General features: G+C 44.7%; 1 protein-coding gene across 1 annotated transcript in view; it reads left to right on the top strand.

Moving 5' to 3' along the window:
* LOC147709279 (voltage-gated delayed rectifier potassium channel KCNH1-like) overlaps positions 1–15,652 on the top strand; it is an 815,455-nt gene that overhangs the window by 354,726 nt on the left and 445,077 nt on the right. Inside the window, exon 5 of the mRNA XM_086925924.1 lies at positions 5,801–5,929. Coding sequence (XP_086782050.1) covers positions 5,801–5,929 — 129 coding nt within the window. The remainder of the gene's footprint in view (positions 1–5,800; positions 5,930–15,652) is intronic.

Here is a 15,652-nt window from a genome sequence, read left to right as displayed (position 1 = left end):
CGACACAGCTGTTCCGGGAATGCCCCCACGAGAATCCATGCTCCCAGATGCAGGCTCCTTCCTGGTAATTGACACCATATCTTCCAGTGACCGAGTATCCTCTGTTGCTGGGACAAAAAAATCTGCAATTGAGGGCTGTGGCTGGGCTGTTAACACCCGCTGCCCCCACTGGTGGTCTCCCTGATTAAGTACCTTTTTCAATGCTGCAGCTTGAGAACGAATTTCTGAGTACTTGTGGGCATTTGCCTCTGTTTTTCTCACTCCTGTGCTGCTGCAATCCATTTTCGGGCAGCCTTGTCCAGCTGCACGCTGTGGAGGCGCCACAACTTCTGTCCGTTCTTGGGCGGCATGCTCCACACTGAGAGACGCCGTGCCAAAATGCAGCCGAGAGTGATGACTGCCCAACGTGCATTCCGTGAGACAATTGTGGCTGGGATGAGCAGTACAAAAGGGGGTGGTGATGGACGGAGCATCTGAACCAATCAAACACTCACACCCAGTCAAATGATCTGGGTTTAATCCATCATCGTTCTTTAGCCCACTCTGCCACCCCAGTTCAGACATGGCTATATAAAAATCAGTCTGACCCTGTGCCTCATGGGAACAGTCCAGCCCGAGCTGCCAAGCCATGCCTTCCCTGGACCGGAAACAAGCTTCCGAGGACCGGTTTCTGGCATTCCAGCCGTCTTCAGCCCGGCTTGCTTGAATCCAGTGGCAAAGTGAGCAAGGGACTCACGTCTGAGCATGCTCTGCCACACTTATGGCAGCCAAAAGCGGTACAAAAGGGGGTGGTGATGGACGGTTTTAGACAGGTGCGAGGTCTTCACCCGGAGTAGCATCGCATTCCTAGCTGCCTTTCTGACTACCTCTCGTCTGTCATGGCTGGAGAACAGCTAGAGCTAGGAGGGAGCGACATGCAAAGCCTGTTACTCGATCTCCATCTTGCTTCCAAGCATAGTGATTTAGATTCTCAAAGAAATTTAATTTTATAAACTGCTTGTTTTCTTACATTCCCATTATGACTTCGTAGAGGTAGACAGTATGGTATGCTGTGCCGTCCAGGTATGGCACCCTGGTTACTGGATGGTACGGTTGGTTGTATTGTTTAATTATACTGTATTATTGTGTCATAATGCTGTTATGTTTTAAACATTGACATAAGAATACAAAAGTGAAACATGAAAAGAATGGGCATGCAGGGAATGCTGCTACAATATTGTGTACTTGCACTTGGGTGGTTACAGATGTATGTGTGTTGCGTGTATGCACGTCAGAATGTGTGTGCATAGTGCTCACTGTATTGGCATTTGTGTATACTTTGGAATATATGTACACCGATGCTACTCACTATATTGGTGTATGTGCATTCTTCGTAATGTGTGACACATGTGGTGCACAATGTATTAGAGTGTCCGTGCACACTTTGAAATGTGTGTGCACAGCAGGTAATCGCTGTACTGGCATATAAGCATACTAATGTGTTAGCTATGGGTGTTGAATGTTCTTGGATATATGTATACTTCGGAATGTGTGTGCACAGATGGTGCTTACCATACTGGCATATATGCATAGCTTCATGTTGTTAATTAACTCAAAAAACAAAGATATCTGTGTTAGGTGTCGGAAAAATGGCCACATAAAATGCCACAAAATTGCCGCTAAATTTCCATATTTGTGCCGCTTAATTTCCATTTTTGTGCTGCTAAATTTGCTAATCCATGCCGCTATATCCTGAGGGGTCTGACTAAGGGAATGGATTTAAAAAATACCCAGAAACAGAGTACTAATTTGCCATGGTGAAATCCTTATGGGTTTCGAAACAGGCACTCCTCACCTATCTCCTTGATGTTACATCTGGAATTGTCTCCTCATTGGGCCACTCCTATTGCATCTACAACCTATTAATGTGAATCCATATTTTTGGGGAAAACTCATATGTTTTCTATTATTCAGGCATACCTGTGTAGAATAATAAGAATTCAGGGCTGCTTTCTATTAACCTTAAAACAATTGTAAGAGGTTGAAAACTGTTATAAATCATTGCCAATTATTACTTTTTACTGAAGCACTATCTTGGACACTTCGGTAAATGTCAATGAGTGTTCCTGGGAACCTCTTTGCCTTAGGATTTTAGGAAGATGGGCAATTAGTGTGATAACTGGGTTACTGGACCACGTGGTGAAGACTATTGTTCTCTAGTTACCAGCACCATACACCTGCAATCAACACAATGAAATTAAGTTCTTCTTTCCACTCATCTACATTCAATGAGTCATGGTGGGAAAGTAATATAATATGTATTGTTTATTGTGCGGTTAGCTAAAACCATTACAATTATTTAAAACACATACAGTATACAAGCCATCTTAAATAACGGAAATAGAGCACACACAGATTAAAAACATCATAATATACTAAAATGGTCTTACTTATGTTTTTTCGTATAAGCATAGTAGGACAAAGTGCTAGCGCAAAAGACCCCGAATAGTCAGCAACGACACAGAAAACGACAACTTAAGAACTAAAATGGTCACACTAATGTTGCTCCGTTTTAACATAGTAAAACAAAGTCCTAGTGCAGAGGAACCCAAAAAGATCACCAAGATTGCAGAGCACCTTGGCCATTTAACACATTTTTTAAAACATACTAGGATTAAGCAGGATTATGTAGTGTACGCCTTTCTCCTGATAATAAAATTATCTCCCACAGTGCAGTATATAATAGCAAATTATTTGTTGAAAAGTGCCCTCTAACCAACATGTATAACAGTAAACTCCGGACACCTATTGAGAAACATGCAGAGTTTGGTTGAAATCAGCTGGGTTGCATCTGTAAAGAACCCACTAACAACAGTAGATGATAATAGGAGTGGATTATCCATTGTGAGTACCATCAGACTGGACTGCATGACATCTAGAGTCAGACTCTACGATCCGGGGTTCCCACCCAGTTGTGCCGAGCCAGCCAAGAGCAAACCAGGGGAACCAGTATCACCCCTGGCCAACTGAGCCTGATAGGTGCAAGGGGGCAGAATTTGGTCAGCAGGACGTTTAAAGAGGTATTGTCTGGGTTAAGAGAGGCGATGATGGTCTGCCGACACGAGCGGACTCCCAGATAGTTCCACTCTCACCTTAGTCTGCATTTACACACGTCCAGCAAAGCGGGGCGGGGCACACAACGTGTTCAAGGGATTCCTTGCACTGGTCGCAACCCCTGCATATATTTCTTTCCTCGGGTCGTCCCCAACTGGCCAGATGTTTCAGAAACGGGCTCTCTTCTAGCCTTAGGGCCATAAATCTTGCCTTCAGGCGGTTGGAGTACATAGAGGCAAGATAGGTTGCAGAGGATGCTGGTTGATAGGTGTTAATGACTGCCAGGCATGCTCACGGTGGGCTGTGATGGCCCTGTCAGAGTGAAATGACCAGAAGCAGACACTTGTTTTAATTCTCAGTTTAAAGGCAAAGGATCTCTGAGGCTAAGGTCGGAGTCTCAGAGATCCTTTGCAGACAGAAGGTGCTGACAATCCACTAGATACTGGTGATGCACTTGACTTGGACCACAGGTGTTGATTTCGGCCCAAAACAATATCTCTAAGCAGCCACCCTGGCCGCCCGTAGTTTGCGGCACTGGTTGAGATCGGCCCCATCGCTGACTGCCCTCTGATTGAAGAGGCCCAGGTCCAGCCTAATCTGGGCAGTGGATGAAGACCTTGGCAGGCGAAGAACACTTTTTGTACATCCTTGTGGTAAGTTTGTTTAATGAGCTGTAGGTTTTGCCCAATAAGATTTCACTGCCATGGGACAGTGTGGGCGAGATGTTAGCCCCCATAGCTTTCGGCAGGGGGGAGAGGCTTGGCCCTAGCAAATATTTTGATAATTTTTATATGGTCACCTGAAGAGCAAGAACCTTTGCTTTAACTTCCTTCCTTTGTCTTACGAAGGAGCCTGAAGCGCCGATGTATTTTCCCAGGTACTTATATGATTGATCCACTGAGATCCTGTTGCCGTTGGAAGGGAAAGGGAAAGTACATGAAGCTTCTAGAAGCCGTGAGATGAAATCTATACTGCTTTACATTACATATTACACAACTCCATATTTTTCAACCCAGAGCCATGTTGAATGTCCATGTTATACTTAGGCTGAGTCAGCCTCCCCACTTTTGACATATTCAACCTACTTTTTATCTGGCACCTCCAAGCAAGCATTTGCAAAATGACTAGCTCAAAATCTATGTCTATGTCTATATATTATCTGCATCTTTTAAAGGTCCTTTCTCAACTTCCTCATGAGAAACATCCATGCACTGCCAACTCCCACTATCTAAAGTTTTTGGTTTATCCCCTGGGTCCTTTCCCTCGCTCCTTATGAGTTGAAAATGTATAAAAGATTAAAAGTAAGTAAATTGTGGCAGAGGTTTACATTACATTCTCGATAACTTTGAAAGACAAATTGCTAACTGTCAGACCACTCAGTAAACATGGTTAGACTTCAAATATGTTTTTGAGATTGATATTTCTTCCATACCACATCTCTCTGATAGATAAGTAGATGAAATTGGTCCCTTCTTTTCAAATCAAACCCTCGAAAAGATCACTAAGAGAGCCCTAGTTATGACCCGTGCCATTGTGTTCCTTCCAGGTTCAGGCTCTGTAGAACTCATCCCCTTTGGTTTTGCTTTGTTTGCCCTAAGTTGGCAGGGTATGCCCAGACGTGGGTCCCTTGCTCACTTTGCCACTTGATTCAAGATAGCCTGGCTGATGAGGGTTATGAACCCGAAACCGGTCCCAGGATGCGTGTTTCTGGTCCAGGGAAGACGTGGCTTGGCAGTTCCGGCTGGACTGCACAGGGTCAGACTGATTTGCATATGGCCATGTCTGAACTGGGGTGGCGGAGTCAGCTAAAGAATGATGATGGATTAAACCCAGATCAGTTGACAGGGGTGAGTGCTTGCATTGTTCAACACTCCGTCCATCTTCCCCTTTGGTTTTGCTGTATAACTACTGGCATGTGTAAATCCTTGACTTGGTGGCATTGGGCGTCTGGTCACAGTGTTGGTCACTTTGCCCTATTTTGGATGGGGCAACCATCACTAGATATCCCTGCGCTGCAGCAATGAGAGGCATGGCAGTCCTGGTCGCAGAAATCAATCTGTGGCCCTGACGTACACTGACCTAGTGGACAGGTGCTTTATTTGCCACATTCTGAAGGGTCCTGGGAGCTGGCTCTTGTTCATCCAACCTGGAGCGACTACCGAAGTGAAGGTCAGGCTCTTCATGCCTCTGTTACTGGTTGCAGAGTAGTCCATACACCCGTGCATCATCAACGTTGGCATAAAAGCCAGCACTCAGCAGCTGACCATGCAGTGGCTTTGTGTTAACATCGAATGATGAAGGCAACAGGGTTGATTCCTCAGGGAACCCACATGTGCTGTTGATTTGATTGGAAAACGTATTCTGAAGACTATTTCCCCCAAAATTATTCAGACTCACTTAATAGTTGGTATGTTCAGGAGGAAAAATTCTAGAATTGTGGACTGGTAATATAATTTTCTATACAATTACTGTTGCCATGCGCCCTTTCTGTCTTATTTGTGACTACATGCTTATTTTTATAACTTTAATGTGGGATAAGGTACACTAATTACAAGAAGGCCTAGAGGCAAAGAAGGCTTTCTGCGCCATTGAACCATGTTAAGTGCACCTTATTGTGTTGGTACATTACCTATGCGAGCAGTACTTTACTGTAATGGCCTCTCCCACTGGTTCTGATGTGTCCATTGTTTTATATCTTTTCATCCAGGAACACCTCTGTGGTTTTTTGTGAAAATTGCTCCAATTCGGAACGAACAAGACAAAGTGGTTTTATTTCTTTGCACCTTCAGTGACATCACTGCGTTTAAGCAGCCAATCGAGGACGACTCATCCAAGGGTGAGTACAGATCTTTTTATGAAAACAGTCAACTTATGAAAGGAATTTCTTTTTAGTACATTAAAAACCCCATGTTTTCCTGTTAAGGGCATTAAAAATATATACACGATTCCTGGACGAAACTAGTCGTGATCTCAGTCCTTCTTTTATCAGAATCCAGTTTCATTTTTTTATATATATGCTTTTTTTAAATTAAATGTTTGCGTACATTAATTTGCATATTTCTGATCTGTAGTTTATTGCAGGATTGTTATCAAAATTAAGATTTCCATTATATCAGTAAAGTTTTATTGAAGATTAAATTCACAGGCGTAATAATATACCTAATAATGGTATGGTAATGTACCAAAAGTACTGTGTGTATGGCTTTCATTAGAAGCCACAAGCATGAATCGAGGGCTCTAAATTACGTTGTTCGCTGCTATTAAACCACGAGGTAAAAATTGTTTTGCAGCACTGGAGCATCGAGGGGAAGCCCTCGCCTCCTGGTTTTTCTCTTTCCTCGCCTGGGGCTGCAGAGATCAGAGTGAAGCAGTGTAACTGTGGGTGATGAGCTGCTGCCTTGCCGCCTCCTCTCATCCTTTCAGGCCTCTCTGGTGTTGATGGAGGTGGAGACATGCATGTGGTCCTCTGCAGCCACCTTCTCCTCTCTGAGCTGTGGGTCCCTGCAGATATGCAGCTGACCAGTGGTTCCAGGCCGCTCTCCTGTGGTACTCAAGGAGACTATTGACCCATGCTGGGGGAGGGGGGCAGGAAGCCACTTACAACTTATTTACATTTTGTTGGGATAATGAAGCAATATAGAGAGTAGTGTGGGTGAGTGTCAGGATGGCAGGTTTTTGAAATGTTTGAGGGGGCGTGGGTAATGCTTTGGGTGTTGGGGCCAGTAGCAATACAGCAGGGATTCTATGGAATATTTGGGAGGGGCTGGAAATGCCAGAGTGGTGTTTCTATTTTGGGAGGGGAGTGTGCGATACCCTGATGTTGAGGACATCGGGTCTCTCGTGTCCTTCTATACCCCGGGCAGGGCCCTCGAATCGGCCCACAAAAACCTTCTGTCTATCCCCTGAACCGTCAAGGCCAGGTGGGGAGAGAGGGCCTTCTTCTCCCTTGCCCCTAAACGGTGGAACACACTTCGAGCTGACCTAAAGGGCCAGCCGTCTCTTGCCCTTTTTCGTAAGAGTCTAAAAACCTGGCTTTTCGCAGAGTCCTACCTGTAATTCGCCTCTGTCGCGTTCCTCCGATCACTCAGCTGTTTCCATCAGATGCGCCTTGATGCCTCCGGGTTAAGTCGCGCAATACAAATTCCAAACTCATTCATTCATTCATGATTGTAGGGGTGGAAGAATACGGGTATAGGTATTTGTTATGTACATGCAGCACGGTACATGGGTGCTCAACCAGTTACGGTCATTGTGTTCCTACATAAATGCCAACTTAAAATGTTGCTTTAATACTGTGAAGTAACTACAAGGCGACACACACGAAGCTCCTGCATACATGTTTACAATTGTCATTGGTACGGGATAAGATGTAATCCTGCATGAAAGTAGCTCTGTGGGATTTTACCGGTAGTATCTGAATTTATATCTCCGCACACACAAGCGCAAGCAATCATCCTTCAGGTTTCACCCAGGAATCTCTTATTTCTAACAAATTTTCTTTGCAAGAGAAAACTCACTTGAGATCCTATGTCCAGGACTGAAGGAAAGCTTCTTTTTTTTCTCAATCCCGAGTATCTATGTCTTTGCTGTTGAAAGCTATCTTAATAGATAGATGTTGCCATGAACATAAAAAGACCACATTATTTTGATAAATAAGCCCAAGATTGCAACAGTCAGTATCCTCCATGGAGCTTTACAGATTTGTTGAACTAGTGTCAAGCATTCAATTTCCAAAGCTTGTGAGTCTCAGGCCACATGCTGTGCTTTCAAGTTTTCCCAAATGTAATGTGCATATTTAGTGTCACAAAGCGGATTAATATTGTAAGAGCCCTGCATCCCCCCTGAGTGTACTGTGATTCACAGTACTGTGTTTGTCCAGTCAGACTGGTTTACGTGATCAGTGCTTTAGCCAATCATAGATACCCTTACATTCTCTGATAGTTCCCTTCAATGGATCGGGCGGCTACTGATTTTGTTAATTAGCTGTCTCGGTACATGTTATATGCTAATCAGCTCATTTGTAAGAGTCTAAGTAGGCTGAATTAGTGATGTGGTCAGCACTTTCATGTTCCATAAACATAAAAAGAATCCGGCCTTCATTGGAGCTGGATTTTTTCCTAAGTGCTGCCATTTGAATGCTCACTGGACCACCTTTAATCCCATCGCTGTGCGGCTAATTCCCCCACAGTGCGGGGGTGGGCCAGGTGGGTGAGCGCAGCGCTGCGGTGCTCATGACGAGCCCAGGCCGTCATGAGTCACGGTGGAGCTGTGCTCATGACGGCCTGCTCTCGTCACGACCCCGCCCACTGATTAATTGGGCCGCACAGGCGGGGAATTAACCGTGCATGGGCGGAGCTGCACCGTTATGATGAGACCAGGCCGACATGAGCACAGCTCAACTGTGACTCATAACGGCTGGTCACGTCATGAGCACACAAGGGGTTAAAATGAAGCATAATTGAATTCTTTGGTCGTACAGTTTTCAGACCTTCTGGTGCAATTGTCTGGCATTTAAAGCCTGACCCTCAATTTCCAAATATACTCTAAGAATTGATAGAGGAGTTGGCACAGATTATATTGCATACTTTAGAATATTTTATGGCTGACCTCTTTCTAAGACGATTCTTTATTAAGTTTGATGGTAGGTTCAATCTTTTTCAAGTTTCACATGAAGGTCCATGGTTCTTTCACTTGAGTATTCTATCATCTGATTGAGAACAATCATCTGGATGAAACTGATCTCAAATGAAAACCTCTCAAAATAGTGAGAATCTGATTTGCCTATTACTCCCATGTAAAACCATCTCGAAGTAGAATTAATTTTCTCCATTTTCAATAAAATATTGCATTTTGGAGCAATACTTCCTTTACAAAAAGTTAAAAGTATAGATTGTCTATACCAGATGTGTATCATTATAATGGTGTGGATGTTAATATTACAGATAACATCAACACTTCATTGTCTAAGAGTTCCAAATAGGAGTAGGTACTTGTGTCCAATTTACTGTATATCACCCCATACCCATCTTCTACAGATGGCAAGACAATATAATGATGTGGAATTTCTGGAGTCATTCTCATCAAACACCATCAGATGACGTCAGACTCGCCATTATTCCAAACAGTAAAAATAAACCACAGTCTGAAGTGGTCTTTTAATATGAGTGGCTTAATAGGTTTTGGTAATCTGAAATTATATTTTATTTTGCTATTTCTTTTTACGTTAACTCGTGTTAAATTTGCTATCAAATTAGATTTTTAGTGGTTTAGCATTGTTGATACGTTCTGTCGTGGTGACTGTGTTTTTTATTTATTTTCCCGAAATGTGTGTGTTTGACTGCTTTTAGGTTCTATAATGAGAAATCCAGGTTTCTTTGGGTTCTTTCCTCTTAGTGCTTCGCATTTGTCTTTGGTTTAGGCAAAGGTTCAGGTCGTGAGTGGAGTTAAGAAGAATTTATGTGTAAATACACTTGATTACCATACACACATCGATGGTTGGTGTTATTATGAAGACATAACGTTTTCGATTACTCACATTACCTCTTATTGGTTGCGGGATTACAGTGGGTATTCCAATTGGATAATTAAAAGTGATTTTTATAACTAATTATCAAATTATTATATGCCTGTTGAAGCTCAGATCTTTTAATCACTGGGCTCAATATTCATGCACTGGGTGATAATTGTACTGTGAGTTTTACTCCCAAATGGTGATTAACAACTAGTAGCTATTACCTTTATCACTGAAATTACACATCCTGCTCTGTATTGTTGCAGGTTGGTGTGAGAGGCTGGACATTCTCGATTAGCATGCAGTCTGGTGTCCGTGTACATTGTCCAATCTCATCTCTCTTACGCTGAGGCCGGCACCGCATAGGCTCTCACTCTTACCTGCCGCTGGTGCCAGTGTATTATATCAGTATGGGTTAGGCTGTCCACCCCTGGATGGATTACTGTTCCCCTAGCCCTCTCCTGCCTCCTGGATCTGTATGGAGTCTCTGGGGATCACCTCGAAGAAGAGAGATCCCTGTAGAACAGTTTGAACCCATGATTTATGAACCAACCTTGAGCTGCAGCTTGTGCTGTGTGAAGTGAGAGATTCTGTGGGGGTGTTTTTGCATATTTATTAGTCACAACAAGATGCTTGTAATGTCAAATATTGGGCAGCAGGGACAGATAAAGAAACATATTGGAAAGACCGGGGACCTTTGCATAAGTACTTTAAATTGATGTTTCTTCTTTAAAGCTAGATAGGCGTATAGACGTCTGCAGAACTGAAGCCCTGGGCCAGAGGTGTGTGTGGGCACATGTGATTGATGTCAATGTAGGTGTGTGCTATTTGTGAAGTGTGTACCTAGCCACAAGGCAGCAGGGCGCTGGACTGGGGCAATGGCAGCCATACAGTCAACAGGTGATTGAAGGGGAGGCTGCTGCCTGAGTTGAGGTGGGCTGTTGCTCTATCGTCATGCTCGTTAAAGAGGTGTGTCTTTTCTTAACATGGAAGGGTTGGGACAGCCTTGAGGGATATGTTGTTCCAGATGAGGTATTTCATCACCGCCAAGTGCTTGTTGACTGGAGTGTGGGTGCCCGCCTTGCTGCTCGTTTACTGTGGTCACATCCATGCCCTGATTTTTGCCGCATAAGCTTCGTCTAGTTGCACTTAGTTCTTGTAGATACTCTACTTACAGGTTCCATGCATTCTGTATGGCATATGCAATGTGGGCGTAGAGGCTCTGCGAGTTTATCGCTCGCTGCTTATATCTGCTGATCACAAGCTTGGATGTCAGTAGGAATACAACAGCCCTTCCAATTTCGGAAGCCAATACATTGAGACCATAACTTCGGATAACAGTAGCTCAAGCTATATGCAACTCCAAATCAGTTTAGCAAGCAAAGAGATAACTAGTTAATACTAGAAGCGGCTGTGCGGGCAGTCTGTATATTTGCAACAGCGTGCTAGGTTTCTCCTCACAATATAATCGGGGTAGAGTTAGTATATGACATTCAACCTATTTCACTGCTTATCATAAAACCAGATAGATTTCCCCTCCCTGTATACATCGTCCTCGCCGATCCGTGTGCAGGTTTTATTTCAGCACCATGGATAGCGCGACCCGCCAGCACATGCTGCTGCAACCAGGGCGTCTGTAAATGCAGTCATGACGATATTTTAAAGGAACCCCCCACAGCTTTCTTAACTCGCTGTGCTCCCACTCACATTTAAAACGTGAACTCTGCTCTAAGGGGTCTGAGACGTCAGGGAAAACGTGGATAAATCATAAACATATAGGTACAGATAGGTGGCAAAGATGACAGGGCCTCGAAAGCAATTACTGATGTCTTATCCTCATCTCCCTGTGCGAGGAAGGGCAGAGCGGAAAAAAGCGTGGGGGAGGGGAGTGCAGTGTGACGTCAGCAAAAAAGGACCCGTAATATGGCCGCCACAGTAAGGGCTCGGTGCAGGCCGCAGTAACTGACTCGTTTTTCGGTGTCGGGGCAGAGCATTCAGGGATTGGAAGGCTCATTCCTTAGTGCTAGATCAGTTCATTTGGATAACGGTGCATTGCTTCTCAGCAACTGAAGACGATTTTTTTGGAGGAATCCTTCACAAGCGTTGCCATGTTAAGCACTGACCATGTGTCTGCACTGCCATGGCTGCCGCACACTTTAGTTTCCTATTCCACCAATCACGGCTGAGTTCGGAGCAAACGTTTTACGCACTGACGCACCTCCGGTACTCTGATGCTGAGCAATCAAGTGTGTATAATCTAGGGCTCAATTAACAAAGTTGAGTTAATCTGCTTTATGTTTAAACAAGTCATGCACGCACTTCTTAGAGTAGCAATGCGCAGAGGGTAAACAGACTTACCGGAAGCACCAATCATTGCTGTGCATGGCTTGTGTTGCTGGGACTGGAGGCACACTACACACAGCTCTAGCACTGGGACGCCTTTTTGCCAAGGCAGCCATGCGCTTTTATAAATACTTTAATCTAATCTAAAGGTGCAGTAGTGTGGCTCACTGGTTAGAGGCGGCAGACCCGAGAGCAGAGGACGGCCCGGGACCAGGGTTCGATTCCCGACGCGGCAGGTTTCTGGACCAGGGTCAGCGGACTCGATAATTCTCTCGCCTCGGTGCCCACTCTGATCAGCGATCACACTCGGCAACTCTGGGCATAAGCTTGCCTCATCTGCACTAACGGCCCCACCAGACCGCCGGGGATGCCTGGTCTCACCCTGGAGATACCCATTAAGGGACCATCTCTCAGGGAAGCCAGGAAGGGTTTCGCAGCGGTCGAAGCGCGGAGATACTCCTCCGGGAGTCTATCCTAGCGCTATATAAACCCACAATTAATTAATTAAACCCCACAATTAATGCTCGGGTATTTTGTGAACGCACACAATGTGCGGGTACGTGCCCACGCCGAGGGTGGGGGGCGGGTGAGGGGGCTCTGGCTTCTTCGTGATTAATGCTCTGGTAAATGCCCTGCTTGGTAAGAGCGAAGCAGAGCCCACTTTGGCGATAACATTGATACATTGGACGGTTGTGAACGCTCAGACAATGTATTGATTCTTGATGCATTATTTGACTGATCGCGACAGAGCTTGGTCGCTGCTCTGTTTCATGCACGCGCCTTCGAACCCAGGGAAGCGGGGGTGTTATTAGGGCCTGCACGCAGAGAGCGGGGCCAATCATCGAAGCCCCTGCGCCCTGCGTCCACTCTGGAGAATGGCTGCCCTCTGGACAAATGCTCGAATACCTCGGCGGCGTGGACACGTCCTACCGCGGCTGTCTTCTCGAGGCGGAGGATTATTTTTTACTGATAATGGTGAAGGAAATTACTGTAAGCTCTTATGCTATTACAGCTCAGTTTGAAATGGTTGTATGATTTTGAAGAAAGTATATTTTTAAACGAGGAGCCAAAGGTGGCCAAAGGCTTTGATGAAATAAAGGTCCGCTTAAAGACAAATAATAGACATTCTTCAGGAATTGGCTGCAAGCAGTCAGTACTCAACAGACCTTTCTGCCGCCTCCTGGATCAATGCCTTGAGTAATGTTCAGTGCTTGTTCTCGAAGCAGACACTCTGGGATAAAATACCCCTCGGTCCTCATTGGAGCGACTCATGTCAGCCTGCCTGGCACTTCCCTTCCCAGATAGAGGTTCCGAGGTGGTTCCAAATGACAGTCAAACATCTCCACAGCTTTCCTTCAAAGTGTTATGCAGTCACAAAGCTCTGTGCAGTTTATTACCATTGCTGAGTATGGGGAGGAGTCATCATGACTCACTAGAGGCAAAGCCCCAACTGGACCATGGTGGTCCTCCTTTCCCTCCACAAGGGTAATACATGGAATACTACCCTATGTACACCTGCATGTATGTTTTATATATATTTAACCAAAACTAGGAAGGAAAGGGCTCAATCTGTCAGGTAGAAACATTCCAGTTGAATGACCCCATGAATTTGAGAAGTTTCTTTTCTCTATGTGACGCCATTGTAACATGCTACATCTGAGGCGCTGAAAGTAATTTCTCCTGTCATTTTTGTTCTACTGTTCTAATACATGATGTTGACCTTTGCTCTGTAGCAATAAATGTGTCAATGTGCCTTTATTAACACAGTGGCTCTGAATAAGATGTTATTAAGCCACATTTTTTTTCACTGTCATGGCATAAATACATTCTGTGTAGTAGTATTTCAACTCTTGGCATTCTATTTTTTTCTGCTATGAGTCCGTTCACACTTTATGTTTGTCAATAATCAGCTCTTTCAGACGTCGCTTAGGCCCTCAGTCCGAGTTCAGAGACCATCCTCCCAATTCCGCTGTTAATGAGAATTATCAACCAAAGAGGGATTACAAATTCAGCAGCAAAACAGTGACGCCTGATGTTTTCAACAGCTCGTCACCAGATGAATGCTGGTGAAATGCGCAGGCTGCTAACGACCTGAAAATATAGAACACACATGGGAGTTGTTGTGAAAGCACACAATCCTGCAGTTATTCCCCATTTCTCAAGTTACCACGCCGCAGCATTACTGCTTCTATTGGATTCTGTCATTCCACGTTCTGGAAGTCAGATGAAGTTTCTGTGAGCCACTCAAAATGATGTCCTTCAGTGGGTTTCATTTCATGCAAAATGTGTGCAGGAGTATGATTCCGACAGCCAGCCTGCTCATGTGGAGTAAAACTACAGAAGCATTCAGTCAGATGGAAGGGGTCAATGGTGGGCCTTAAGCCTCGTGGCATACTCCAGTGTATCATTTTAAACCATAATTCTTCCACATATCACACTTCCAACCACAACGCCCTGGCTGAGCTTCCTCTTTGTGGATGTTTGAACATGGTCCCTGCATCCAGAAACTGAACCCAATACGAAAATGCGTGCACTTCAGAATGTTCATGTGAGAACTAGGGCTTTTTGGAGTGTCCACCCACTATTTGCCTCCATTTTGACTACTAGATGCTATTTTTTTGATTGGTTGTGCCCTGGGCTCTGCTAACCAGACCCAGGGCCTGTGCCCTGATAAAAAGTACATGGTAATTAAGCATGGGCGGAAAATCCGTTCCGCTCGCGGATTTTGCGGATTTTTGGTAAATTCGCAATCCGCGAACTCTCGCGAATTTACCGAAAATCCGCAAATTCGCACGCAGCGGATTGTTTTGCTTGGTAATACAATATTGCGGCGTGCGGCGTTCACTTACTGTCATTCATCGTTTGCCGAGTTGTTTTTCTCAATATTTTGCGAGTGCTGCGCCATTTTGGATCTTGCTGCGGGATCCCGCGGGAGTTTGGCGACGCATCGCGAGAGTTCGCAATTGCGAACATGTAGATGCGGCGGGCAGCAACAATCTCGCACTCGCGAAATTACAAAATTTGCAATTCTGCACAAGAAATCCAATAGCAAGCAGCATAAACCGTCTGAAAATGATGATTTTTATCAGAATAACTCCTCAGGTTGACATTTGCCTGCACTTTTTTGGATTTGAGGCCTTTTTGACTTTCTTTGGATCACTTTTGGATTAGAAATCAACTTTCACAAGTAAGTTTGTTTGGGGCATTACAGTTGCTGTTCTGCAGAAAAATGAGTTTTGCAAAACTGAAAGCACTCAGCAGGTGCAAAAGTTCAAACTCATCATTAGTAACCATTCCCTGTAGTGCTTCCTGAGGGGCCCCTCCAGAGTTCAGTTGCCTACTTGCAACTATTCTATGACCCTCCTCTGACCCTCACAGCAGGCTCATAGAATAGCTACAAGTAGGCCACAAAGGTCCTGGGAAAACAAATTGCACTGCAACAGAAAGCAAATTACAGATAAGGAAGCAGGTGCCAGACAGGAAGTTTAAATTCAGTGACACATTAATCAACCCCAAATTAATTCATGTCAGTTGAAGCAGGGCAGGTGTGCTTGCTTTTCCCCCCCATAATCTACAGTGATGAATCAGAGGGTGGCAGTGATGTACCAGAGGGTGGCATGGGTGAATCAGAGGGTGGCAGTGGTGAAACAGAGGGTGCTGTGAACATGTGATGATGAACCAGACGTAGAAACAACAAAGTCGCGA

This window comes from Lissotriton vulgaris, chromosome 6 (genome assembly GCF_964263255.1).
Source record: "Lissotriton vulgaris chromosome 6, aLisVul1.2, whole genome shotgun sequence".
Lineage (NCBI taxonomy): Eukaryota > Metazoa > Chordata > Amphibia > Caudata > Salamandridae > Lissotriton > Lissotriton vulgaris.
The sequence above is the reverse complement of the archived record's forward strand: the minus strand, read 5'-3'. Positions and strand labels throughout refer to the sequence as shown.